At 40.1% G+C, this 26,360-nt stretch overlaps 1 protein-coding gene across 1 annotated transcript in view; it reads left to right on the forward strand.

Annotated features, from left to right (window-relative positions):
• The window catches only part of LOC140695133 (uncharacterized), a 74,821-nt gene that overhangs the window by 18,154 nt on the left and 30,307 nt on the right, over positions 1-26,360 (forward strand). Inside the window, exons 4-6 of the mRNA XM_072958030.1 lie at positions 11,134-11,194; positions 11,357-11,450; positions 11,728-11,848. Of these exons, the coding sequence (XP_072814131.1) occupies positions 11,134-11,194; positions 11,357-11,450; positions 11,728-11,848 (276 nt within the window). The remainder of the gene's footprint in view (positions 1-11,133; positions 11,195-11,356; positions 11,451-11,727; positions 11,849-26,360) is intronic.

A 26,360-nucleotide genomic window follows, 5' to 3' on the forward strand; every position in this document is an offset into this window, starting at 1 on the left:
TGAGTTCCCTGAGTATTGACCCCGCCGCTGTGTGTTAATTGGTGGGAGTTGATTTGGTACATATATGATGGGGTGTAGTTTCTTGACTTGGGTTTGCCTGCACGTGCTGACACTGAACCATGTGATCCTGAGTCAGCTCGTTCTGAGTTTTCCCCTCGTCTGTGAGAAGGGGACACTCATATCTGCTTTGTAGAATTGTGAGAATTAGTAATTATGTAACATGTTTACCACAGTGGGTATGTCAAGAGAGCTCATAAACTTTAGCTGCTGTTTTGTGTGCAGCCATCATTTTATAGTCTTTGGTAATTACAAAGAAACAAGAAAATAAGAAAAGCTGATTTTATGATGAAAGATATTTGAGGACGTTCCATAATTCCTACACCCATAATTTAGCATCAGCAGAGTCAGAACTGTTACACAGTCGCCCTGGACCAACGTTAAGCCACAGAAATTTTTGTTACTTCATATATGTTGGGGCCTAAGGGGAACCAATACTTATACACATGTTGTCTCCAGCAGCCAACTGAGAGATGACACAAAAGAGTAGGCAGGCGATAAATGTCTTCTTTGTTACTGATGAAGCCACGTTCTCCATGAACTTCAGGGCTGTGGATAAATGAGTGTCATGATACTGTGTCCCAGAAGTAGAGACTCACCCTGTCCCAGGTATCTCTGGGCCACAGCAAGCCTTCCCTTGAGAGAATGAGCCCCATCATGCACAGGGCTGTTCTGCAATGGAGCTGAGCATCCAGGGTGCTTCCCTAGGGTAGTCAACACTGGAGGGAAAGGAAGGGTTTCACATGCCCTGCTTGTCTCCCCGGAATCACAACTCAATCTGTTAATGTGAGGAGGGCTAGCTGTGGGCCAGGGGTCAGGGCTGTGAAGGGAGTAGCACTCTGCATGGCCCAGAGGAGTGGGGAGGAGGTATCCCTTCCATCAGTTTAAACAGGTGGTGGGATGGAACAGAAGGGTTCATCCCATGAGTTTATAAAAGGAGAAATAAGAATTTCCTTTGGGTATTAGTCTAGCCAGGAAACACAGAAGATGATTAGGAAGGAGACTTGTAAACCACTGTAATATTAATTTGACATTTGTTGAGCACCCAAAATGTGCTACATTCTTTTCTGAGCGTTTTACAGAAATGAATCCTTCAATCTTCTCAACAAGCGAGTAAGGAAGGTTTGATTGTTATCCCAGTTTCACAGTGTGGAAATTGAGGCACACAGAGGGTAAGTTGACCAAGGTCACAGAACTAGTAAGTGGCAGAGCAAGTATTTTAACCCTGGCTGTATGGTATTGTGGCTCCCAGAATGGGCTTTGGGTGTTTAGATGTATCTGCATCCCTCGATTTCTGTACGTCTGTGCATCAATTAGCCCAGAAAGGACAGGGAAAGGAGAGTTACACAGGTGCTCACAGTCGTGTCTCGGCAACTGTCCACGAAGAGTGCACCGTGATTAGAATTAATTGTTTTCCAGGCAGCAGATCTGTTGGTATAACAGAAATTTAGTCCATTGAATTCATCTAGAAATCCTTCCTGCTCTGCTTCTGTCCACACTTGCCATGTGACTGCCTGCCCGTGTTTGGGCCGTGGAGGAGAACATATACTCATGGTTGAACTCTGATATTGCAGTCTGGTTCATAGTTTCACATCTTCTGTTACATTAATAAGTTAAATTTCTGGTTTTCTTGCATCAGTGTCTCATGAGTTTGGTTAATGTGAAACCAGTCCATGGGAGCCCAGGGGTTATGATGGTATAAATTTTTAGCACGTTGTGGCACTTCTAGCCATGCAGACATGACTGGGGGATGTACGCCTTTCTCACTGATTTCTCCCAACAGCAGGGTCCTCTCACGGATGTGAGGCTGGGAGCTCTCTGAGTAGCTCAGTCAGAGGCCAAGTCCACCAATCCGAAAATGATGAAGTACCTGGAAGTGGGTTTAATAAAAGTAAAGGGCTTCCAGGTAGTCCGATGGGCTGTTCAAGAAATTTGGTGAAAAGCTGTCCACTGTCTGTGGTTTAGCTGCTTCTTTGCTATTGAAAAGTCTGGAGTAGATGAAGGGATTTTAAAAAGCAGAAAGGAGTGATTTCAGGTGGTACATCCACACCGGTGAGAAGTGATGGATGACCGCCTGTGTGAGGCACAGACAGAGTCTTACAAACTTCATAAAACAGCTTCAAATGCTCTGCCATCTGAGTGCGCTTCATATGGGGTCCAGTTCATCACTGGTCACGCTGTGAGGGCAAGTAACTGACGATGGCAGAAAGGACACGGAGGCATCAAAAAGGTCTCACTCATCTTCCCTGTTTAAAGAATGTGGCACAGTGTATTATATTTGAGCTGGTTTTTCACTGAACAGTTTTTAGTGTTTTCTGGGACTCCCCAGTGCCCCAAGGTTCCATGCAGCTGGGTGTCCCCTCATTGCAGCTCCGTCAGCGCTTGCCCTGGGCTGATGTGGTGTCACGGGAAGCAGGACGGTCAGCGTCCCCGGCTCCTCTGAGCTCCGTCTCCTCATCTGCAGAGCCTGGTTTCCCATCCGTGTCTACTTAGTAGGGTTGCTGAGAATCACACGTGATGGTTATCAGGTGTGATTTCTGGTTGTCTCTGCGATTGGCAAATAGCCAATAATTGATAGAAACTCTTGTTTTTTTTATTGTAATTGTGTCTCCTAGATTGCAGTGGTTTTTAGTCTGCATTTTTTTATAACTTTACTCATTTTTAAATATGCCCTTATTTTATTTATTTTTTTTTTGAGGTACTGGGGACTGAAGCCAGGACATTGTGCATGCTATGCAGGTGCTCTACAACTGAGTAATACCCACCCTCCTTTTCTGCACTTAAAAATAAATATTGCAATACACAAAATAGCTCTTAAACTCCATCATGGGACCTGGTCTCTGTATAGGCAAATGAACACGTATACTATTTCAATAAGAATAAATGCTGTTGAGACATAAGTTTCTGAATCTGTTAATGTGCTTAAAAACGATCATAGCTAGTGATAAACACGAGACTTAGATCCAGGACTTTTTAGGGTATGTTTTGCCATCATGGGAAATTACATTCTACCGAGAAGGCTAATTGGGTCTCTTTGATATTTGGATGGTTTAGCAGGTGATCAAGGCTTTCCAAAGCTGACAGTTTTGTATTTTAAACTAACTACAAAGTTATCTTCTAGAAGATGGAAATCCTAAGCTTGTGAATTTCCCAGTAATCCAGGGGGTATGTGTCTGTGTCTGTGTCTGTGTGAACGTTTGTGTGTGTGATTTCAGGAATGTAGAAATAAGTTCCATATAGACTTCTGATATCTTTCTCTTCCAGTTCAAGGTTTAAGCATATACTTACACAAATAAATTGATTTTCTTTTGTCATTTGGCATATTGGCGGGAATAAGAGGTTCTCATACTTGTTTCAGAAGGGTTGGGAAGCATGAGCTTAGAAAACGGGAGGAGAAAGAGGCAGGGAGACACTTCACACTTTGTGCAGTATATGAGAAACGGTAGCTTTTCTTTTCTCTTTTCTTCTAAAGCAAACTGGCTCTGAATTGTAACACACTATTACTCAGAATTGCTTTTCTAATCAGATACAAGTGCCTCAGATTTTTCAAGGCAACATGAATGATGAAATGTGTTTTAGCATTTATCTTTAAAAGTAGTTTTATTTCTCAAGTAAAAGACTATAGCCTGTTTCTTCCAGCGTCTCAAGAAATTCTCATTGATCTATGTACATGTTCTATGTGCTTATTTTCTTTTCTTTTTTTTTAAGTGCTTGTTTCATTGTGGTGTGAATCAATGTTTAAAATTTCTGGATTTTGATCTTTAGAAAATGCTGATATATCAGAACTGTTAAAAACCTGATTGTTCTTTGGTCCTTGTTTGGTGGGGCACCCTATTGATTACTCTTGTCTGTTAAAGAGAGAAATTCTTCCTCTAGCCTGCAGATCATTAAGTGTATGGTTTGCAGTATGCCTTTAAATTTCATTGAATGCATTGAACATGATTGTCCAGTGAATTTTGAGTTGACTCATAGTAATGACTTTGCTTTGATTCTGTGGCTTTTGCTCCTCTCCACAAGAGCTTGAATTCTCTGTTGCATTTTGTATACGTGTTCTTCACAGTGGAAGAAATTTTGCATTTTTTACAGAGGTGGTTTTTCCTAACACCTCTGAATGCCTTCTGTAATTGATACAACAAAAATCTGTTATTTCAATGCTTAATTATTTCATAAACTAGTTTTTGGCTTAATCAGAAACAATGACAGAGTGATAATAAAAAATAGGAAAACTTTCCTTCCTTTGAAGAATAGAAATCAGGTGGTCAGGCTCACCCATGCTTTGGGCCTGACACACTTAATCTCATGTCATTGTGTATCATGATTCGGAGATGGAGTTGCTTCAGGTTTATTGATTTTTGTTTTAACATTTGTGTTGAATTCTTTCTCCAGGCTTATGTATCCTGTTGGGTTTGTTGAAACTGTAGAAGGGAAACAAAAGCTTTTTTTGGTTTCCGGAGGCCTGAGTTGCTGATGATAAGGGTTGAGGGTGGGCTGAGGAACAGAGTGACACTCCCTCTGCTCCCAGCTGAAATTGATGAACAATGAAATCAATTAAGTGTATCGGTATTTGACCAATAGAAGTTAGCGAGCCCAAACTGGCTAGTTATGCCCAAAGAAAGTACTGAATTCACCTGCAGAATTAGGTGCTTTACCAAGAAGAAGCAGCTTAGAGCAATCAGAAAAATCAGTCCTATGATGAGATATAAAGTAAATATAATATCTTTTATTTCTGAAACTTTTCTACGTTAAGTTGTGCAGAGCTAAAATTAAGTTTCAAGCACCAGGAGTTAACAGTGTGGGTGGTTCTGTATGATCATTATTCAGGAATGTGCCTAGACTCTGCTAGAGTGGCTGAAGCTGGCAGGAAAAGACCCAGAGCCAGGATTTGTCACCTTAGGGTGTCCTCCATAATGGTTCCATGTGGGAGCCCATGATTGGGTTAACAAATTGTAACAGACCCCAGCCGCCTGTCAAATTTAAGAAGAAAACGTATGCTTAGTAACTGCTTTGCAAGCAAGTGCCTGTGCATCCTCACTCCTGTCTCCTTGCCTTAAAAAGCAGAGATAATGCTTTGCTTGCGTAGATGATGTTTTAGATAGCACTCTGCTCATCGCAAAGCAATGACCCAGGCCCACAGCTATAAAGGCTGGGCTTGTGTGCAGTTAGATACTCTATTATCCCCCAAGCAAGGACCTAGCTGGTCTGGTGGTCTGCTTTGTAATTCACATGTCTAAAGGATGTATCTTATTCCCCTCACCCCATGACTTACCTAAAGATACACTAAGCCTTTGTACTCATGGTGGATTCTACAATCTCTGTCTCATCCTTCTTTCCCCAAGTTCCTGCTTACTATCACACAACTGTTAATGACGTTTTCCTTTGATTATACACAATAAATATGGGATCATTTGAGAGGCTCGTGGAGTTGGGTCCCTACGCCCTCTCTCTTTCGTGACTTTTTCCACAGAGTCTTGAGTATTCATTCCCTGTACGTAAGACTTCTGCCAGCCAGAACCCACAGTTCCAGGTGAGAAGGATGCAGGCTTTATCTCTCCTACCCGAGGGAGAGAGAGTAGAAAATTGAGATCTGCTCTTCCGTGGTCCCTTCCTGCCCCAGGTCTGCTCCAGTTCACCTGCAGCCTTCTGGCCTCTGCTCACACTGCCTCTGTCCCAGGACTGACAGCAGCCTTTTCTTCCCTGGTAAACATTTCCTGTGCCTTTTAGAAGTTGGTCTCTTCTCTGCAATACAACCCTGGCAGATGTGATGGTGGTAAACGTGCTGGAGGGCAGTCACTTGGGGACTGCCAGGAGCCATGCTGATTCTCCTGAGTCTCTCATTCGGGGTTACAGAACTGTCGAGCAGCAGAGGAAGCCCTTTAACGTGAGGCCAGCTAAGCATTGCATCACTTTCATTTTATTTTTGAATTTTCAGTGGAGAAATTATTTGTAGCAAACTGTTCCAGATTTTTGGCTGCCTGCTTTCCTCACCACCATTTCCTTGTTGGCTCTGGTGCTTGTTGTAAGAACCAGGTTTCTTCTCTGGTTATTTCTAGCAGCTGGGCTTGCCGAATCCTTGATCTGCATTTGAAGCAGAATGCTTCTTCGTGATGTCAAGCTGATTTTCCTATTTCTGAATATTTCGTGTACACTCAGCAACTCTTTCAAGTGAAATGCTCTTGTCCAATTCTGTTAACCCATATTTGCCGATCTCCTGCTTTCATGCTGAGGGCAGTTTCTTCTTCCTGTAATAAAAGTTAGCAATTTGCATTTACTATTTGAAGGTTCTGGCCCTAGGTGCTTTTGTCCTTAACAGTTTTAATACAATTCACCCATTAAAATGTGCAGCGGTTTTTACTCAAAGCCCAGAATTGTGCATCGCAGTCAATCTTAGAATATTTTCATCCCCCAACAGGAAGCCCTGTATGCACAAGCAGTCATTCCCATCTTCCTCATCCTCCCCCAGCCCCAGGCAGCCACTGTTCTCTCTCTATGGATTTGCCTGTGCTGGACATTTCATGTAAAACAAGTTATTTCATGTAAATGGAACTGTCTATTGTGACTGACTTCTTTCACACTGAGTAACTTTTTCAATGTATTTCCAGGTTGTGGCCTGGGTCAGTACTCTATGCTTTGCTATTGCTGAATTATATTCTACTGTATATCTGGGCCCTACTGTTTACCCATTCATCAGGTGATAGTCGTTTGTGTTGTGTCTGCTTTTTGTTTGTGAAGAGTAATGGCGCCGTGAATACTCCTGTAGGAATTTTTATGTGGACATTTGTTTGCAGTTCTCTTACTTGTGTGACCAGAGAGCAGAAATGCTGGGTCATTCATAAACCAAATGTTCAACTCTCTGAGGACCTGCCAGGCTGTTTTCTAAAGTGGCCACCCTGTGTTACATCCTCAAAAGCAAGGGCTGCGCGCTCCGCTTCCTCTGTGTCTTCATTAGTGCTTGTTACACATTTTTTTTTATTATAACCTATTGTAGTAAGTGTGAAGCGGTTTCTCCTAGTGGTTTTGACTTGATTTCTTTTACAGCTAATGATATTGAACATCGTTTGATTGTGCTTATTGGCCATTTGTATATTTTCTTTGAAAAATACATTTTCAGATACTTTATACACATTTTAATTGAGTTCTCTTTTTCTTGTTGAGTTGTAGGAGTTTTTTCTTTTATTTGAAGATACAAATACTTAATCAGATAAATAATTTGAAAAAATTTTCTCCTCTCAGATGTTTTTTCACCTTCTGGATGGTGTCCTTTGAAGCAAATTTTTAACATTTGATGAACTCCAATTTATCACTGTTTTCTTTGTTCCTTGAGCTTTTGGGGTAATATTTAAAATCTGAGGTATTTTATTTAAACTTTTATATAAAAAATAACTTAATTCTTAAGACTGTTCTAGGAGATGGGTGCTGTGGCTGTCCCCAGTCTATGGATAGGAGACTGAGGTGCAGAAAATTTCACTGAAATATCAGTGTCACAGCTACCCAGTGCTGTGGGATTTCAGACCCTCATGTTTGTCCCCAGCATTTGTGATCTTCACCACCATGCTCCACTACTGCCTGGAATCATTAATGAAAAAGTTTTCCTTTTTTGATTTCTTGATTGTTTGTTTTCTCATTGGGGAACTCACCTCTTCATTTTCCTTGCAGAGATCTGTGTAGGTTTATTTTAGATCTCATGTACTTATTTATTACACAGGCTCCAGCGATGATTGTGCCTAGTTGATCTAATCAATTCATACTCAAGTCTTTCCTGCTCATGACACTAAAAAGAGAGTCATGATTTACATAATGCTCAAAGAAGAATGTACTTGAGTGATTTTATTTTTCTAACCAATCAAACAAATCAAATAAAAACCCGGTGTTGGAACAGATTATAAGCCCTGCAGAATAGGGTCACTGTCTTCCTTGTGTTTCATTTGATTTGTCACAGTGTCTGGATAGTGCCTTGCTGTCCAGCAGTTTTGTGAGTATACGGTGCTCGTGAATCATTGTAAGGAAAGAATTTTGACAACAGACTGTGTTGTTCATTTCACAAGGGAAAAGATCATATAGAAATACTGCTCAGATTTATTTTAAAATTAAGCTTGGTGTTTTGAGAAGGGTTCAAGAAACCATACAAAAATCTTTTTCACTAATTTTAAATCTATCTTAGACACATTATGCATACATGGCAGAGTAACTTATCAACTAGTTTTGACAAGAGGAGTGTATTATTGATTATCTATTTTAGTTGAAATATTCTACCTGGGATAAAGTAATCAGTGCCCATAAATGAACAAATATGTTTGTATTTCTATGCAACATGGGGGCAGACTTCATATGTTTTTATATAATATACATGACTGTGTGTTTTAATCTGTCTGTCAGTGTTTTTATAGTTTTTCATCAATGTTGTAACTTTAGAATTCTTCTATGGAAATCACCCCCAATTCTAGTGCAGTTTGTACTGTGTATCCTGTCTTATGCATGGGATTCCACTGTCCCCTCACTGAGGAATTTCCTCTCCTATTGAGTTAGTAGCAGAGTTAAAGGAACTGTGATTTCTAGGCCTTTGCTCTCCATGTGTTTGCAGTTGGCTGTCAATCAAGATTTTGTCTTTCGTGAGTTTTCAGTGTTCAATTAGAATTTTGGAAATAACAATTAATATGTTGCAACACTCTCCCTAGAAACTTGATGTGTTTGTGCTTTTCCGTTTCCAATTTACAAAAAATGTAAATGCACTCTTGTTTTTAAATAGTCCTTTTTCACTAGATATTTGTTTACTTCTTTATAGTCAAAATATTTTTTTCCCAATGAATGAATAGGTTTGCATGTTTTAAAAGATACCTTACTTTTTAAATTTCTTATTCTAACAGGTATATTCGTTGTACAGAATTTAGAAAATAAGGATAAACACAATTATAACTTAAAAATGGCCTCTAATCTCACCTGGAGATACAGTTGTAAGGTTTGAAATTGAGAATTACAAGTCCTCTCAAACTGTTCTTCTATTTCAAGTACGGTTTGGTTACTGAGATCCTCGAATTCCCATATGAATTGTAGCAGCAGATAGTCAGTTTCTGCAGAGGAACCCACTGGGATTGTGATCGAGTCCACGTTGAATATATGGATCGCTCTGGGGAGCACTGCCATCCCAAGAATGCTGTCATTTGATTCAGGAATGTGCGTGGTGTGTCTGTCCAGGTATTTAGGTATTCTTTAATTTTTTTCAGCATTGCATAGAGTTTACATTGGATTATTTTACTATATATTTTGCCTTTATACTGAGGACAAGTGTGCAAGGTACCGGGATCAGAAGTGTACTGGAGCTCCGCAGCTTGCTGCCACCATGGACGCTGTGCTCTTGCTTCGCCCACTGTACAATGTTGCACAAAATAGGACCTAAGTAACTCTCTCTTGAAAGAATGATTATATGATTGCTGGATGATGCTTGAGAGTCCTTGTGATGATGTCTTTTTCCCAGAATTTCCCCTCTTCTTTACTATGCCCTTTCCCTTCCTTTCCTCCAGCCTGTGTTTCAGCCTGCCTGTGGCATTGATTTTCCTTGTCTGTGGACTCTTCCTTTCACTAGTTCGTGATAATGTTACATGTGAGATGTGGAAACTTGCTAGATGTCAAGAAAGAGGAAATCCATTGCATTCTAGTTTTTTTAGAGTGTGCTATTGTATTATCGATTGAAATGAAATCAGGCTGACCCATTGAGCCATCCCCTGAGCTCTTTTTGCCTTCCTACAGGTGATACTGCTCTCGTTGCTGCATGTGCCCTTCCCCCAGACTTGGTTTTGGGGTTGAGTAAGTCACCGTCACTGGAGCCCTCTCTTTAAATGATGAAGAGAACATTTGCTCTTTCTCCCTGTTTGGGGACTTGGATGAGATGAGGCAACAGATAAAGAATGGAGCCCCACCTCATTCTGACCCCCGCTCTTTCCGTTCCTTTCTCCAGGGGAAGAGTACAATTCAAAAATATAAAGATTGTGAACTAATGAGATAGACAAGACAACCGATCATTTATTAAATACCCTTTCATGCCAGAAACAAATGTATTATACACACAAAAAGCACATAAAATACGGTAGTACTGTGGTTACAAACGTGGGTCCGAGTTCGAGTCCTGGTCTGGAGTGACAAGTCCTGTGAGATGGAGAATTGGTAGGTCGGCTTAGCCTCTCTTGGACTTGTTTTCTGTCCTGCAGAGATGGGGCTCGCTAGGCGTCCCTCCCCCGTAGAGGTGCTGAGGGGTGTAAAAGACACGTGTAGGCAGACCGAGCACAGCTGCTCTTTCCTCGTAAGTGCAGGATAGCATCGCTTTTGCGGTGATGGCTTTATGACTGCACCGTGTAGACTCTCAGTGCTCCAAAGGGATGCCTTGCAGATTGGAGATGGGATTCTCACTTCTGTATATACCCAAGGATTGTGTTATTGGGCCTTGCTAATTTGACTCTATTCTTTAGAAAGTACATAATGTAGATATATTTTTCAAACATGCATGATTTTTTCTTTTATTATTTATAGTTCTACCCTCTCATCTCTTGGTGTGACTTTTCATGGAATCCAGGAAACAGTCCTAAGCAACCTGCCTCTTCACACTTCTCCGTGGCGGTTTCCTTCCCTGACTAGAAGAGGGTTTTGCATAGGTAATTTTGATTGCTCCCCTTCTCTTGGAGACTCTCTGTTTTTCTGCCCATCTCTCACCTGTCCATCTGTCCATTTCTCTACCCACTCATTCTTCTGACTTGTTTCAATAAGCATTTCAGGCAGCTTACAGAAGAACAGGTACCAAATAAACAGGTGAGAAAATGGGGCCAAGTTCATACAGTGAGGCTAGGAGTTGAGCCTGTGTGAGAGTTGCCAGCGTGAGACACACGCCTCTGCCTTGTGACTTATAAGATAGACAACATCAATGTGCCTGAAGCTCCCAGCAGACACAGGGAAACAGGGTTTGTGGGAGATGCTCATTGGCTGTGAAATAAATAAGTGGCTTAGTAGAAGCCCAGCCTTTCCAAGTACTAAGGCTTAGGAGAATATTTTAGTGTCTTCCAAAATCAGATTATTGCATCTTTTCTTTTTCAGAGTTTTATGTATAGTTGGTTTACATTCTATACCTGGAAATTTCTCCAAAACTTCTGCCCACGTGAGTCCCATGACTCGGGAATGGGGTGGTTCTGCTCATTGACGGGTGTTGGCCAGAAACGGAAAATGACAGCCTCAAAGGAGCCTGGGATTTACCAGTTATGTTTTGTCAGTGCTGTAGATTTCAGAAAATGCTTTCACCTTTTCTTTCCATCTGAGGCAGCAGCGCGCTCTCTTACCAGCATCAGGAGCTCAGGGCCACGGGATGGTGGGGGCTGACTGCACTGCCGTCAAGACAGCTGAGCTAGTCACTGCAGGTGTGGTTCTTTTACATACTGCAGTTCATGCTCTTTACTAGAATGTTTCAACAGGGAGTTAATTAACTGAGTTAATTAACATTTTATAAATATGATGCTTTGTTGAAAAGACAGTCATAGGCAGAATATAAGTTGTGATCACTTTAAAAATGGTTTCATTACTGAAATTTCAGTAGGAAAGATCCAGTTTATCTTATTTCCGCCTCTCTTTAAAAGTAACAAAGAAACAAGACAGAAAAAGCAGAGGATGATTTCTGTTCTTCCTCTCGGCTTGCAGGTGCCCTCACCTCCAGTGGCATCCATCCAGACACCAGCACTGACACTGGCCGTGCTCAGAACTGCCTCAGCCCTGAAGACACATCTGACAAATGGAAGGGGGCCGCGCCCTGTTACAGCAGGTGCTCTCACTTTGTGGGTCCTTATGTAACTGCGCGGTGTTATTCAGGATCGCCCTTTCTACACTTTGTGACGCTGCTGCGGTGTCTCCTAGTTATTTGTTTCTGTAAGTACTCGTGTAATTTTCCAATGTGTGGTACTAGACATCTAAAAATGCATTTTTCAGATGAAAAATAGTGTGTATTTAATATAAATGTATTAAAAAAAGGGTCAAATGGATCTATCCTGGTGCCAGTACTCAGAGATAATAATTAACACATTAACATCTATTTTCTGTTCTTTTCATCAGTGTGTATTACCTCTGTCATAAAAACCAGCGAGCAATGTGTGCCTGTATACTGTGTGGAGACCTCCATTTTCCATTCGGCTTATTACACATTTTTCTACAATATTCTATCTCCCCTGGCATGATTTTTAATGACTAGTATAGCATTCTGTCTTGTGGAGTCCTCGTCCATTTTACTTTGGACTTAAATAAACTTTTAAATTCCAAGTATACTTAACTGAAATTCTGAAAAGAGATCTGTTGTGGTACCGAAAGTCCCCTACATCCCTTCCCCTTTTTTCCTGAGAGTAAAAACTGCTGACAATGTGGAGTATATATTTCATGACCTTTATGCCTATGTCATATAAATAAACTCATACATACACGTATATGAGAAATCTATGTCTATGTGTGTGTATATATGCTTTATTGAAAAATAAGGCCATACTATATGTTTTCTGCAGCTCGGTTTATTCACTCAGGTATATATCACAGACGTCCTCTCTCTCCAGACTCACCCGGTCCTTTCAGATAGAGTAGAGGGTTTTCCTGATATGCAGGTTTGGTCTCTTGTGTAAGGACACCTTTCGTGGGGGCGTACTGTGGACAAGGCCTTGGACCACGCCGAAACACCGGAACTTTAGTGCCCACAGCTCACCGTGATTTACCGCATCATTGTCTTGATGGTGGACACTTAAGTTTTCTCCATTTTCCACTGTCAGAAAGGGTGTTTGACTGGCATACTTCTTATACAAACATTCCTGTGATCTTGTATGAGTATTATTTTCGTTAAGGTTTCTGGAAATTTAGTCCTTGGATGTGACAACTACATAAATCACAGGCTCCTTTCAAGTGAATCAAGAAATTCCTTCTCCTGTGGGGCATGAAAAGATGTAGAATAACTTATGTAACCAATTCTCTATCGCTGGATATGATTTCACTTCAGCTTTTCTTCTCACCATTGTAAACAGTGCTGTGTAAATGCTCTGATAAGTACATCTTTTTGAACTGAATTTTTCTAAATGAAACGATTCCAAAATGTGGAGTTCAGCCTGTGTGTACACACGTTTTTCAGAGTTTACATATCCATTGACATGTCATCCTCCAAAAGATCGCTCACAGTTTGTTCTCTCAAAGATGGACACTAGCTAGAATATCTTTTAAAAATATGTGCCAATATGATGAGCAAAAGTACTTTTTCATTGTTTTAATTTGCACTTGATGACCAGTGAGGTATTGAGCATTTTTCACTCATTAGCCATCTGACTTTTAAAAAGTGAATGATCTCTTTTGTCCTTTGCACACATTTAAGTGAGGCAGCTTCTTGTTGCTTTGTGACAGCTCTATGTATATTATGAACATTAACCCCTTGCCTTCATCAACATGTATCAGAGAGCTTTCCCTTGTCATATTTTGCCTTTCATTTTGTTCAGTAGGTTCATTTTTGTTGTGGCCCAAAATAATCTTAAGATTGTAAATGTCTTCTTTTTGGGTTTTATTCCTGATATTATTCTTAGAAATACTTTCTTATAATGGTATAAATTTCTTCTGTAGGTTTTTTTAATCTCTAAGATGGAGATGATGATGGTACTTGTTATAGTGAAGAGAAGTTGAATTAATATGAGCAAAGAATTATATTCGCTGTTATTAGTACTTTCTAATATTCACATCACATTCTGTAATTTTTCTTGCGGTCATTATGACTGGAATAGAATTTGTTTTTTCCAGGGGATTCTCTGATTGTCCCAAGACAATTATTGAATTCCTACTTTGCTTTTTAACTTGAAATCCCACCTGTAAAGAATACTTATGTACACTAGAGTCTCTTTTTGAGCTCATGGTTTATTTTTATCAATCTTACTTTCTTACACTAGCACTATATCTTACATATTGTAAACATTTATTTAATATCTGACAGTGCGATTTTTTGATTCTCTTTTCGATCCCAAATTTTCTTGGTTAGTATTATGACTTTATTATTCCTGAAGAATTCTAATATAATTTTTCAAGTTAAAAAAAAAAAGAAGTGCTCTCGTGGGATTTTTTAGTACTTTTGAATTATCTTTAGGAGAACGTACATTTTTACAAAACTGCTTTCCTGCATACAAAATGTTGATGTCTCTACTTTCACACCTCTTACTTTACCCCACAGTACAGTCCTGTACTTCCTCCATGTACAACATGGGCATTGTTTTTGAGTTTATTCCAGATTATTGTTGATGTTTTTGTTAATTATTTAAGTCAGAATTTTTTGCTATTGTATATTTTAACTGTTAAAACTGACACCTAGGAAGGCAGATTCGGTTTGTAAATACTCACTTTGTAACTTCTCATTTAAAATTGTAAGTATTAAGTACTTGTTACAGAATCCTTTCTTTTCTGTTTTTAAAAATTTGTTTCCAAGATTCTCAAAATGGTCATAGCAAAGTAGTATAGGTGGGGACAGAGATGGAGAGAGGTAGTGTGGCTCATGTACAAACTGTGAGCACTTTCATGGCTGTGTTTACGCTGGAAAAGCCGCTGAAGAGTCCAGGATAAAACAGGGGTGGCTTTGTATGCAGTTGAAAGCCAGCTTTCTTGCCTGGTGAAGCCTGGTGGGCGTGACAGGTAGATGATCAAGGTCGAATGGAGGTTATTGGCTGCACAGAGCGCTGTGTCTGAGAACTGGAGAATATCGCCATGGGAAATGCTTGGTGCCAGGAACAAAGCAGAGGAGCTGGGGACCCTGTGTGTTAAGGAATTTCCAGCCCTCGGAGTGGGAAGATCAGACTCTGCATTCAGATCTGAGTTTGAATTCATCTTCTTTAGTTTACTTGTCCTCTGACTTTGGTCAAGCTATATACCCTATTTCACTTCCTGTTTTCTTATCTCTCAAAATAGGAGAATTACAGCCTGCTGCCAGATTGTTTGATCAGGTTAAATAATTAGTGTCTATAAGATGCCACGTACAGTCACAAGCTCAGTGAGAAATGGGCTGTCACCTGTTCTTCTGCAACTCAGTGCTTGACAAGACATGTGGGAAAGCCAGTCCCTAATTTGTGTGTGATGCAAGTAGGAACAAAATTAATGTCTTGCCTTTCCCTAGCAGTATACTTACAGCTTTGCTTCATTTACTTCTTTCCTCCTTTCCTTTCCCCTTTCCCATCCTCCACCAAAAGATCCTGAGACTCTCTCAGAATAGTAGATTCAAATTACTTTAAAGGTTGGCTCATCCTCATGAAATGATAGTAACATAAAAAAAATCTGTGCACATCCCACAATACATTGTATTTGATTTACACACACACGTGTGCACACATACACACACACAATCAGGCTACCTTCCACTTGCAGAGGGATAAGGACCACTTTTTCTGAGTTTTCACTCACTGAGCTTGAGAACAATGTCTCTTACACAGACTTTCACCAGGCTTCGTGCATGGTGTTTTTAATTGAATTTCGGCTTTGTGGCCATAGATATAGTCTCCTAATAGAAGAGAGAAAGTGGAGACATAGACATTCCGCTGAGATATTGGTGTCATCATATTTTAGTTGGAAAGGACTTAAGACAGCATAGAGTCGTAATATTATATGGGTGAGAATCCATGATGTTGTAACTTGGACAAGAACATGGACCTTCTGCCGTCTTGTCCACAAAGGTGAAGAGGCAACTGGGCAGGGGATGGTAGGGATCCTTCTTGCTTGAGTTCCATGTTCTTGCTAGTTTTCATTGCTCAGTTGCCTTTAGTTTATGTCCATGAGGCCTCTCATGGGAAGGTCACTCTGTCCTGATAGATTGAGTTTCTTATCAGCAAAAAGCTCTGGACCCACTCATATTTCCCAGAGTTTTCTGCTGACCTGCTGACACTTTATATAATTGAGACCTAAGAAACTACTGAATATAAAATCCTTATTGTTATTGTTTGCCCTCGAGTTCCATAGGAAGGGGTGCTGTCTCAGGCTGTCTAAAGCCAGATCTGAACAAAGATAGGGTGACAGGCTGTGCTGCTGGTCCTCCACAGTTGAAGGGGATTTCCAACTTAGCTTTATATTCAAGGCAGATGAGTTCAAATCTTGCCTTTACCAGTTATTATCTTTGTGAATTTGGGGAGAAACTGTACTTTTTTGTGTCCAAATTTGTTTATCTGTAAGTAAGTTCAGTATTTATTTTAAGGTTTCTGTTTTAGAATTGAATGAGCTAATACTCTCATTTATACCTAAACTAGTGATCTCATGGTTCTATGCTGGTGCCTTGGTAGTTGATTACTAAGGGACTCCGCAGTGAGATTGGGGGTGGGGGACCCTGGATAATAGAGCTTATATTCCAGGATATGCTTGTAAAAGACTGGATGTGCAGTGGATTTTTAGTAAATATCTACTCCTTTCCTAATCTGCATTGATTGTGTATATATCTTTATACTAATATATGAACAATTTTTATTGCAATTTAAATATCTTTGTAGTATTTACAATATCTAGTTATAAAAATACGTGAAATAAAAAGATTTGAATTTATTTTCTTTTCAATAAGCAAAACAAAATAAAATAGAAAAGAAAAAAGTTTTGAAGGAGTAGAAATAATTTTATTTCTGTGGAATCAATTCCTTGTAATAGGTTTTTTGTTCATGTTGTTAAAAAGCATATAAAATTGATAGGTGGTGAAATACTGGAAATGAGGAAACAGTGGAGACATACTACCTCTAAGGCAGTCAATTTGTTACCAAGTCCAAACTCGTTCTGCTTGCTGCATGACAGGCCGATTAATCGGGAGATGAGATGTTGGAGTAAGGAAAAGAGACTTTATTTGTAAAGCTGGCAGACCCAGAAAATGGCATATTGTTATCCAGTAGAACTCTCTTCCCCAGGGCAGAATTCAGTCTCCTTTTATACTAAAAAGCGGCAGGGATGTGGCTGGTTGTTGCAAACTTCTTGCTGTATGAATTGTTTGTCCTTGAAATCCTTTGTTCCTGCAGCTGTCCATGTGGGTCAAATTATGGTGCCCCTGTAAAACCTCCAAAAAAAAAGAAAGGTTATTCACTATTTTACAACTTGCCATCTATACATAAGTGTAGAAGAGCAAATATCCTTAAAGATCAGAGCCCGGAGAATAGGCCCTCCTGGATATTTCAGGCTAAAGGCAACTTTCTTTTACAAAAGGTGCAGAGATAGCAAGTCTGAGCCTAGAAAACAAGGTACAGGATTAAAGCCAAATGAACACATCTAACATGGAGTGAAATTTGTTCTTTCTATTACAATTTCTTTTTCTCCCTCATAAATAATTTTAGTAAGAAACATGAGCAATTTTTTTATTTTTGCTTCTTAATAAAGGACTACAACTACAATTTAGTGAGCAGGGATGCTGTGCGTGCCTTGGTGTCACAGCAAACTCTTGTTGGTGGTGGTCGACCCTGCAACATGCCTGATGCCCCGTGAGTGTTGGTGAGGGTCCCCCTAACCAGGGGCTCTATTCAGGAACCACCATATGCGCGTTGACCTCTGGCACCTCTTTTTCAGCTGCAGGAAATTTTTTCAGATTCTATGATAGAAAAATCACTCCAGCTAGGGATAATCAGGGAGTAAAGGAAGAGGAAAAGGGCTTGAAGTAGAGTAGAAGAGAAAGACAGAAGCTCAGGGAGCCTGGGGGCTTGGCAGCGCTGCCTCGGGAGAGAGAGGAGCAGAGGTGTGGATGGGACCGGCTACAGAACCAGCTCCTGCAGCTTTCCCTGCACCCAAGCCACACAGCTTTTAATAGGGCCCAGGACTCTCTCCTGGCTGGATGTCACCCTGGGCAGAACCTTGAGAATCGAAGGTAAGGGGTGGGCAGCACTCACCTAGGGGGTCACTGAGGACTTTGGTCAAGTCCACATTGACTTTTCCAGTCATGTGCCTTCACCTGTTCTTTATCTCAGGATCTGAGAAGCAGGAGCAAGGAACTCAGGGAGAGATGCAGGAAGATATCTGACTGTGTTAAGAGACGACAGTCACAGTGACACTGGGAGCGAAGACACTTGCAGCAAAGTAAAATAACTTCACAACCATTGCATCAGAGCTGCATGTGTGAGAGAGCCTAAGCCTGTCTCAGAGTGCAGGGGACAAGCGGAATGGAATGGTAAAATTAACACTGACAATTGAAATTTTGTTAAATAGCCTGCTACTTTTAATTTTATCACTTCACTGTATGCAGGTGTATTTCTATGAGCATTTATAGGTTCACACAACCCCACCAGCCCCTCTTGCCCCCATGGGGGATGGGATTTCTCAAGCACAGTGCCCCTCCTGCTTGCTTGGGCCACGCTGCGGGTCCTCACCTGGGGCCGGACTGCTACAGTACACTGAGTCCCCGAGGCACGGCCTGGGATACATGACAGGAACAACTGTGCTCTTGGCTGAGGGCCTCCATTTCCCCCTGCAGTGTAAGAATGCCGGTGACTCAGTTAGAAGCATGCATCCAAGCCGTCCTTCCGTGTCATCACCATCTAGAAGCGGTGCCTGAATCTTCTGAATTTCTGCAGAATGTGGTTTACAATCACCTTGAACAAGTGAGTGTGTGTCCTCTTTCAAGTGGAGGAGTTACTGCCATTTTCCTGGAACTTACTCACCACTAGTCCATCTGATTTTTCTGTGCTAGGATTCAGTATGGCCTGCTAATAACTCTGCAGTCAGGTCTAGAAACCCTGATGAAGAGGATTATTTATTTTCTTTCTTTATATGATAGTATTTTACTTTCAAATTTCTGAGTTTTCAGTTCTTGGAGGAATGTTTTGGGGGTTGGAGAAACAATTTTGCTCTTACCATCTTTGTGACCTGTTGCTATATGCGTCTCACCTGTCTTCTGTCACTTGTGAGGTGGTTCTATTTTTGACCCTGTCCGGGTTGTTCATATTTTAAAACATAAAATCTGTAAAAGTACAGTCCCTTTTACTCTGAAGACATTCCACAAATACTCCTTTAATCTGGGTATGGTTTTAAGAAGACACAATAATTGGAATATATACTTGCAGGTTGCCAGTGCAAAATCCCCAAATTAATAGTCGAGCTCAACATCTAAAATCTTTCTAATCTACCATGGATTTGTATGGATAAGTGAAGTAGTTTGCTAAGAACTCAATCCTCCCAAGCTGATGCTCTGCCAGATGGTGGAGCCGAGGGACGAGGGTGTGTCCTGCCCTTACTGAGCTGACAGTTTCATGGCAAGGACCTTCACCAGGTGAAGAAATTGAAGTTTCTTCTAAGAACAGTGGGTCTGAAATGAGTCCAAAAGCGTGGGAGAGACACAATCACATTTGTCTCAAGTAGGGGAGAGTGGCTGTGGGGCCACCTGGGAGACTCATGAGTCCAGGTGGGCAGTGTTGTTGGCTTCCAATTGAGCGGTGGGACGGTCAGTGGGTAAAAGCGAACAGATTGAAGGCATGTTTAGATGGTAAAGAGGAAAGGATCAATGCTGTCTGTGAAGGTAGGATGGAGTAAGGCCCAGGTTTCTGGGTGGATTAATGAGTTAAATAATGGTCCTGCTGTGTTCTGAGGAGGGAAAGCAGCAGAGGGAGTTCTGGGGGAAAACTGATGAGTTCAGCTGTGGGTAAAGTGAAAGGCTGTTAGATGTGTGGTCTGGGAGCTCTGGTGAGAGCCAGTAGTGAGTAGGGGGCGGAGAGAGAGACTTTCAAATCATTTTGTCTTGTGAAAATACATACAAGAATGAGTAATGACACAACCCCTGTATATTCTGGATTTAAAACCCAGTAACATTTTGCTATATTGACTGCAGGGGTTCTTAATTTTTTAATAGAAATAAAATAAATAGAAACAAAATAGTGGAGTTAATGAATATCTTAGAGTTGATGTGTGTCCTTGTATGTATTTTCATACCTCATCTGTTTATAAACATAATCTACAAAAAGTTAACTTGCTTAGCATTAGAGTTAAACAGAGGGACGTGACACACTCTGTTGGTGGTTCAAGGTGATTTCTTGGGCAAATTATGTAGCCTCTCTGTGCCTTAGTTGCATCTTCTGTGACTGCCCCCATGCCCCTCATCACAGCTGATTTCCTAGACTTGAAGTTGGGAGGGAGGCTGCTGAAGGGAGTAAGAGGTGGCAACTGCTAGGGTCACTGAAGAGAGAGACAAAAACAGATTAAAGCCGAGAAACTGAGTGCTAATACCCTCAAAGGAGAAAGAATCCCTTAGTTTTTTGAGCCACTTAGCCTAAGAGAACGAAAATCATGTGGATCCAAAGCTCTTGAGCATATGAGTATTGTGGGTGGGAGGGTTTCATCAGAAAAGGGTTGAGAAAAGGCCTTTTGGTTTCCCTTTACGTTTCCAGTAAGGATGAGGCGCAGAAGAAAAACCACCCGTTTCACAGTAGAAGGTGCTGTTTTGTGCGAAACTGTCCGAAGGTTGGAAACCATTCATCAGTGGTGCTGGCAAAAGAAGAGACTTCTGGATTGGGTGGGGCACTTGCTGTGACTTCCAGGTGACCTGCTGGCTGGGGGCTGTGAGGCGGGCAGTAGGTTTGCAGTGTGACCTGGGTATAATCCCTGGCATTGAGGCTGCTGATCTGACTAGCAGAGCTGGGCAGACACCGTCCTAACGGGGCTGCTCGGGATGAGGCCTGGGACACCTGCCATGCTGAGGGCGAGAGGAGAGCTCCCCTGAGGTTGTGTCCCTGTGAAGATTAGAAACGTCCTCCTGCAGGGGAGGAAGAGCCTCTGAGCAGCGGGCCGGATGCACAGGCAAGACCAGCCTGAGCACGGAGATTTCAGGAAGCCGGAATTCATACAGGCCCGAACAGCCTTGTTCCTGAGAAACTGGAGGGAAAAGATGCTGCAAATGCAGGCTAAGTTCAGACACTATTGTGTGTCATGAGTGATAGGAAAAGACTGTTCAGGCAGCCACGAGAGAACCCTGTGGTTGTCCCAGTTGGGCGTCACACAGGAGGGAGGAGCAGAGTTATATACTTTGCCACTTATTAGCTGTGTGACTTTGAGCAATATCACCCCACTTCTCTCTATATATATCTACATCTGTAAAGAGACACAGTGACAAGCTCGTGTCATCAGAATGCTTTGTTTAACTCTGATCCCCTTTGTCCAGTCCTGTCAGTGCTGCCCTGCAAGGTTCTGCAGCGGCTGCTCTTGCCCTGTGATGGGAGGGCATAAAAGGGCATTGTAGCACCCGAGGGCAGAAAGGGGTTGCTTTAAAAGCAGACATGTAGCGTCCTGCAGCTGCAGACCTGCAGGCAGTTTGGTTCATGGTCGTGGAGAGGACTTTGGAGGCCTTAGCGTCGTCTTAAGACTTGTTTTCCCTTGGGGACCTGATTTGCCTTTGCAGATTAATGTTGAAGATTTGGGCTTCTGGCAAAGCTGTTTTCAGAGATGGGTATATACGTAAAATATCATATAAAATAAAATGATTTATTTAACGTGTGCGACTTTGCAGCTGTTGGGAAGAGCTGTGTTGGCCTGGTCTCCACGGGGGACACCAAGGGTCAGCAGAGCGTGCGGGAGGGAAGGCAGCCTGCAGTGCTTCTGCGGGGTGTTCTCCCCAGCAGGGCGCTCTGCTGAGTTGTCTCTTCTCTGAGTTTGGTTGCCAGAGGAGCAGACAGCAAAGTAATGAGTTCTGGAGGGATTGTATAATGACAGGAAGAAATAGGAACCTGGAGATTTTCTGGACTAAAACACGCTTTTGGTTCCTGATTCAGTGTGTTCCATTACAGAATTGATGAGTTGTGTCTATTCTGGAACGTCATTGAAATAAACGTTCAGCCTAAATGTTAAGGGCTTTGATTTATTTGGCTGGAGGACTCGAGCCGGGATGACAGCCTCTCAGATCACTCTGAGGGACTGCTCCCAAGAGGTAGTGGAGGAGCTAGGATAAATAGAATCTTTACAACAAAGATCAGGTAATTGGAACAATAAAATATTGCTTGTTATCTAAAGAAAACCAGATATCTCAAGTTCAAGTATTTAGTGGTTTTCTATGTATGGTGGGAAGCAAACATTTGGGTCATTGAATTCATTCCTTTGGCAAGCACCTGGCTATCTAGGGCCAGTATCCTGTCCTTTCTTGCACTGAGTCTGCTCAGAGGGCACCACTGTGAGTGGCTGAGAGGCCGGGCTGTAGGCATGAACTCGCTGGGGGTTGGCAGCAGCCGCTGATGATTTGGATTCAGCATTCTTTGTTTACTGACATGGTTGCAGTATTTTCATGCACATTGTAGTATTTTCATTCACAGTGTTCCCCCTTGGTCCTAAATTCGACCAATATTTTGAGAGACATTTCATGACCAATTTTGTCCCACGGTGCTAGGATGGCTCATTCCTAGTTCAGGTGAAGAATCTTCTGAGTTGCCATTCAAGGTGTTAGTTTTTTTTATCAGGCCCTGTTGATACTAAAAGTTCTCTGGATCACCTGTCTTACTACTCTATTATGATCCAGGAAGTGTTTACCCATCTTTGCTCATTCCCATACCTAGAATCACACTATTATATTTATTTTATTCAGGGTTATAAATTTTATCTGTTTCTTCAAGATGTTTAGCCATCATCCATCTTGTGGGCCTAGTTACACATTGGGAAATGTAACAGACAACAATTTTATAAAATAGACAGGATATAAGTAATACAGCTAGTAACGTTAATAAAGTCACGAGTAAGAATTTAATAGTCGAGAAGTTGTATTTTTGGGTTAAAATTTTGCTTGTGTTTCTGAGTTTGATCCTATGAGAAAGTTCATATTTATGGTCAGGGTCAGGGCAGGTATTAATTGGCCAGTTGAAATCTCCCACCTTGTAAGATCAACAGTGGCCTAAACAGAACTATAAATTCTTTTTAGAATAACGTTTCTGAGGGCTATCTAGTTAGAGCCTTGGAGTAGGGAAACCCACCAAGGTAACACAGAAGTACTAGACATAGGTAATTTATCATAAACTTAACAATTGGAGTAGTTCATAATCAAAGGTTGGAGAAATTATCAAAGTAATTGGTATACAGTCCTGGTCCGGTGTCTTGGGTCAGCAGTCTAGCTCAGATGTCGTCTTCTTCTCATCCTGGTATGGAAGCTTTTTCTCCATTTGGGCATTGTTTTAAGGTGAGCAGTGCTCTATAGGCCAGTGCACTGCAGGGGCTGTTTCAGATAGGAAATGAATCCGAGACTCCGTTTCCTTCAGCTTTGGTGTGTATGGTCTAGTTAAGAGTATCTGAAAAAGGGTCTTTCCATTCAGGTTGGAGACAGTTCTTTAAGTCATGCCTGTTGCAGTATGTATAATCCCCTGGCTGCAGGTCATGGGGCATTGGAATTTTACCCAAGGATAGATTACTGAGCTTCAGAATCAAACCTAGAGTATTCTTTTCATAATTCAATTAAACTGTACAGCAGTGTGACATAACAGCAAGGAATGATCTGGGAAGTGTCTTAGTAAATATGGACCTCAATTAACAAAACTAGAATTTAATATCGACTAAAATATAATTTTTTTCTCTCTAAAGTTACCCTCAGTTTTCTCAAATATAGCCAAATCAAGATTAATTTCTTTACAAATTAAATCTGATTATTTGATCATATAGGCTTTTTAAATTGACTGTGTTGGAAGTTTTAATACGGAGTCTCAGGGTAGAATGTTAATAAGGTTTTCTAAGGCCAAGAAAGCCACGTCAAGGCTTTTCATGGATTTTTGCCTTACAGATTTAGGTAAATTCTTTTCTCTTTAAAATCCTTAAAATACCTTTATACTCCTATATCTCTTAGGAGATGATCTCCCTAATTTGTCTGATAGAGCCACTGGGGACCTAAGTATTTTTAGTCTTTTGAGGGATCAGATAGAGAGAAAAGATAACTGTTCCAAGTCTGTATACATAGTTATAATTTATCAAATTGCTGTGAACCATAACTAGCTTAAGGAGAAGAGATTCTTTATGTCTGGGAAACAGGTTAAAAGGCAGTAGTATTTCAAACAATATCAAAAATTATAACCATATTCAGCTGGTTAATCAGTCCCATGTAACTAATTCTTTTAATGAGAGTTTTCATTAGAACTTTAAAATGTCTTACCCAGTTTAGTTCAGTGCTGTAGTTTGAAATTTATTAGAAATCAGTAAATCTCCTTGAAGAGAAAGCATTTTGCAAAACCATCAGAAGAAAACAATTAACTGTCTATAAATGACAAAAGTTTTAAAAGCATGGTTAAACACCGTTACACTATAATCAATAAAGAAACCTGTTCACTATACCCATAATTATCACTGGTAACATTTCAGATAAACCAGAATTTTAGGGAGTCCATATAATTTCTACAATACCTATATTAATAATATTTCTCATTCAATATAACCTTAGAAGTTTTATGATTCATTTGACAATTCCATGTTATTTAAAATGCCAAATGAAACTTTATAGTTAAAAATCTCTCTTTGGGATGTTTCAGGGGCCTTCTGTAGCATCCCAAACTTAACTGGAGATTAAAAGAATTTTAATTAATTAAATTAATTTTTATTTAATTAATTAGAATTTTATATTTGGGGAGCTTTGTGAAAGATTTCAGAACACTTGATCAGATAAACATATAGATCACTGTAATGTAGTACTAATTCATTAACAAGAAAATATGTCAAATGTAAAGGCAGAACAGATCAGCTAAGTGGTATAAGAAGTTTTACAATCTGTTACTGAAGGTGGATTAATATTTTAAGAAAATTTTTTCCTCTTAACAGAGAGAAAACCAAATCTAATCTTGTTCCAGCTAACTTCTAAGATTCATTTACGTTGCCCAATTTGATTCTAAACTTAGCCAATTCTGACCACGTACAAAACTTTCCTCAGGGTTCCTTTTCCACAAGCCTTCCACAGCTTTCTATACTTATATTAGTGTGTCCCTTATTTTGTCTTCCATTCAGAGGTAACCAGCTTCAGGAGAAAGTCACTATTTTTCATTAACAAAGTATTATTCCATTCTTACATCTTCCTTTACGCATTTATATTACTTTCCTAGGATACTGAGATCATTCCCTTACTAATAGAGACTATTTCTGTGTGACACCAACCATTTATTAATATTTCTAAACACCTTTAGTTTCACTGTAAGAGGAAGTTAAATGTTAAGTAATTCATATTTCAATCTTATTTTATCTGAAAATGGCATAGATATTTAATAAAATCTTGTCATTTAACTTAATTTAGCACAACTCTAGAATTTAAAGATATCAAACATTTAGAGATTATTTTAAGCATACATTTTAAAAATATATTTTAAATATTTACCCAAAGCTCTCATCTCATTTACATTTAATTTACTTAAAATTTTACCACAGCACATTACTGTTATTTTTTTTTTGACAAATCTGCAACAGATATAACAGGATCTTATTTGACTTTCATTAAACCTAGGTACAGTAAAGGTATTATAGTTAAGATGGATGATTTTAAAGATGTCTACATTTATTAGAACATACTTAAACTAAACAATATCAAATATTACCTTAATATTGAATATTTTCCAATTCACATGACACTGAAAGTCAATTTGTTAAGTTTTTATTTTAAAAATACTTAATTTTTAAGCTCTTATATTTTTACATCAATTAAGCAGAGCTCTTTGACTTCGAAATTTTTTTTTTTAGCAGTAGAAATATCTCACTTCTATAATCTGTATGCAGGCTTATAAACAGACAAAAGCTAGAGATCTCATAGCTTCACTTTAAAACTTACTTATATTTATAATAATAGTTGGAGTAAGCTGAATTTGCTTGCTCAAATCACTAAGGCTTACTATTTATGAAACAGGTAATTAAGATTTCCTCACAAAGTCTGAAGGACCCGTCAGAGTTCTGAGTTCTAAAATGCCAAAAATTTCATGGCCTCAAGTTTTATTTCGTTGAGCTAATTAGGCTCAGTCCTAGGTCACTGTTTGTTGTATTTATATTTCTGATCTGCAAGACAAAGACACTCTCTTCCAGGTCCCCAGATAAATGCTCTGTCACCCAGACCCAATTTTATCTCCTTAATTGGCATTTTTGTATCAGTGAGAAGAGCTGTAAACAAAGAATTCCATGTTTTAAAACTAAGGTTTTCTTTATTTTGTCTTCCAAAGCTTGCATAAGACATTTATTAAGGTCTCTTTTCCTTGAGTTATAAGTTAAACCCAGGGTAAACCTATTTTTTTTTTTTTAGCTACTCAAATTACTTTTTAGATTTACGTTATATTGGACGTCTCAAGTAACTATATTGGTTTCCTTTAATTTGTTCAATTAATATTTTCAGAGGGATAGACATGTGCCCAGCC

Source organism: Vicugna pacos, unplaced genomic scaffold (assembly GCF_048564905.1).
Source record: "Vicugna pacos unplaced genomic scaffold, VicPac4 scaffold_151, whole genome shotgun sequence".
NCBI classification, from domain to species: domain Eukaryota; kingdom Metazoa; phylum Chordata; class Mammalia; order Artiodactyla; family Camelidae; genus Vicugna; species Vicugna pacos.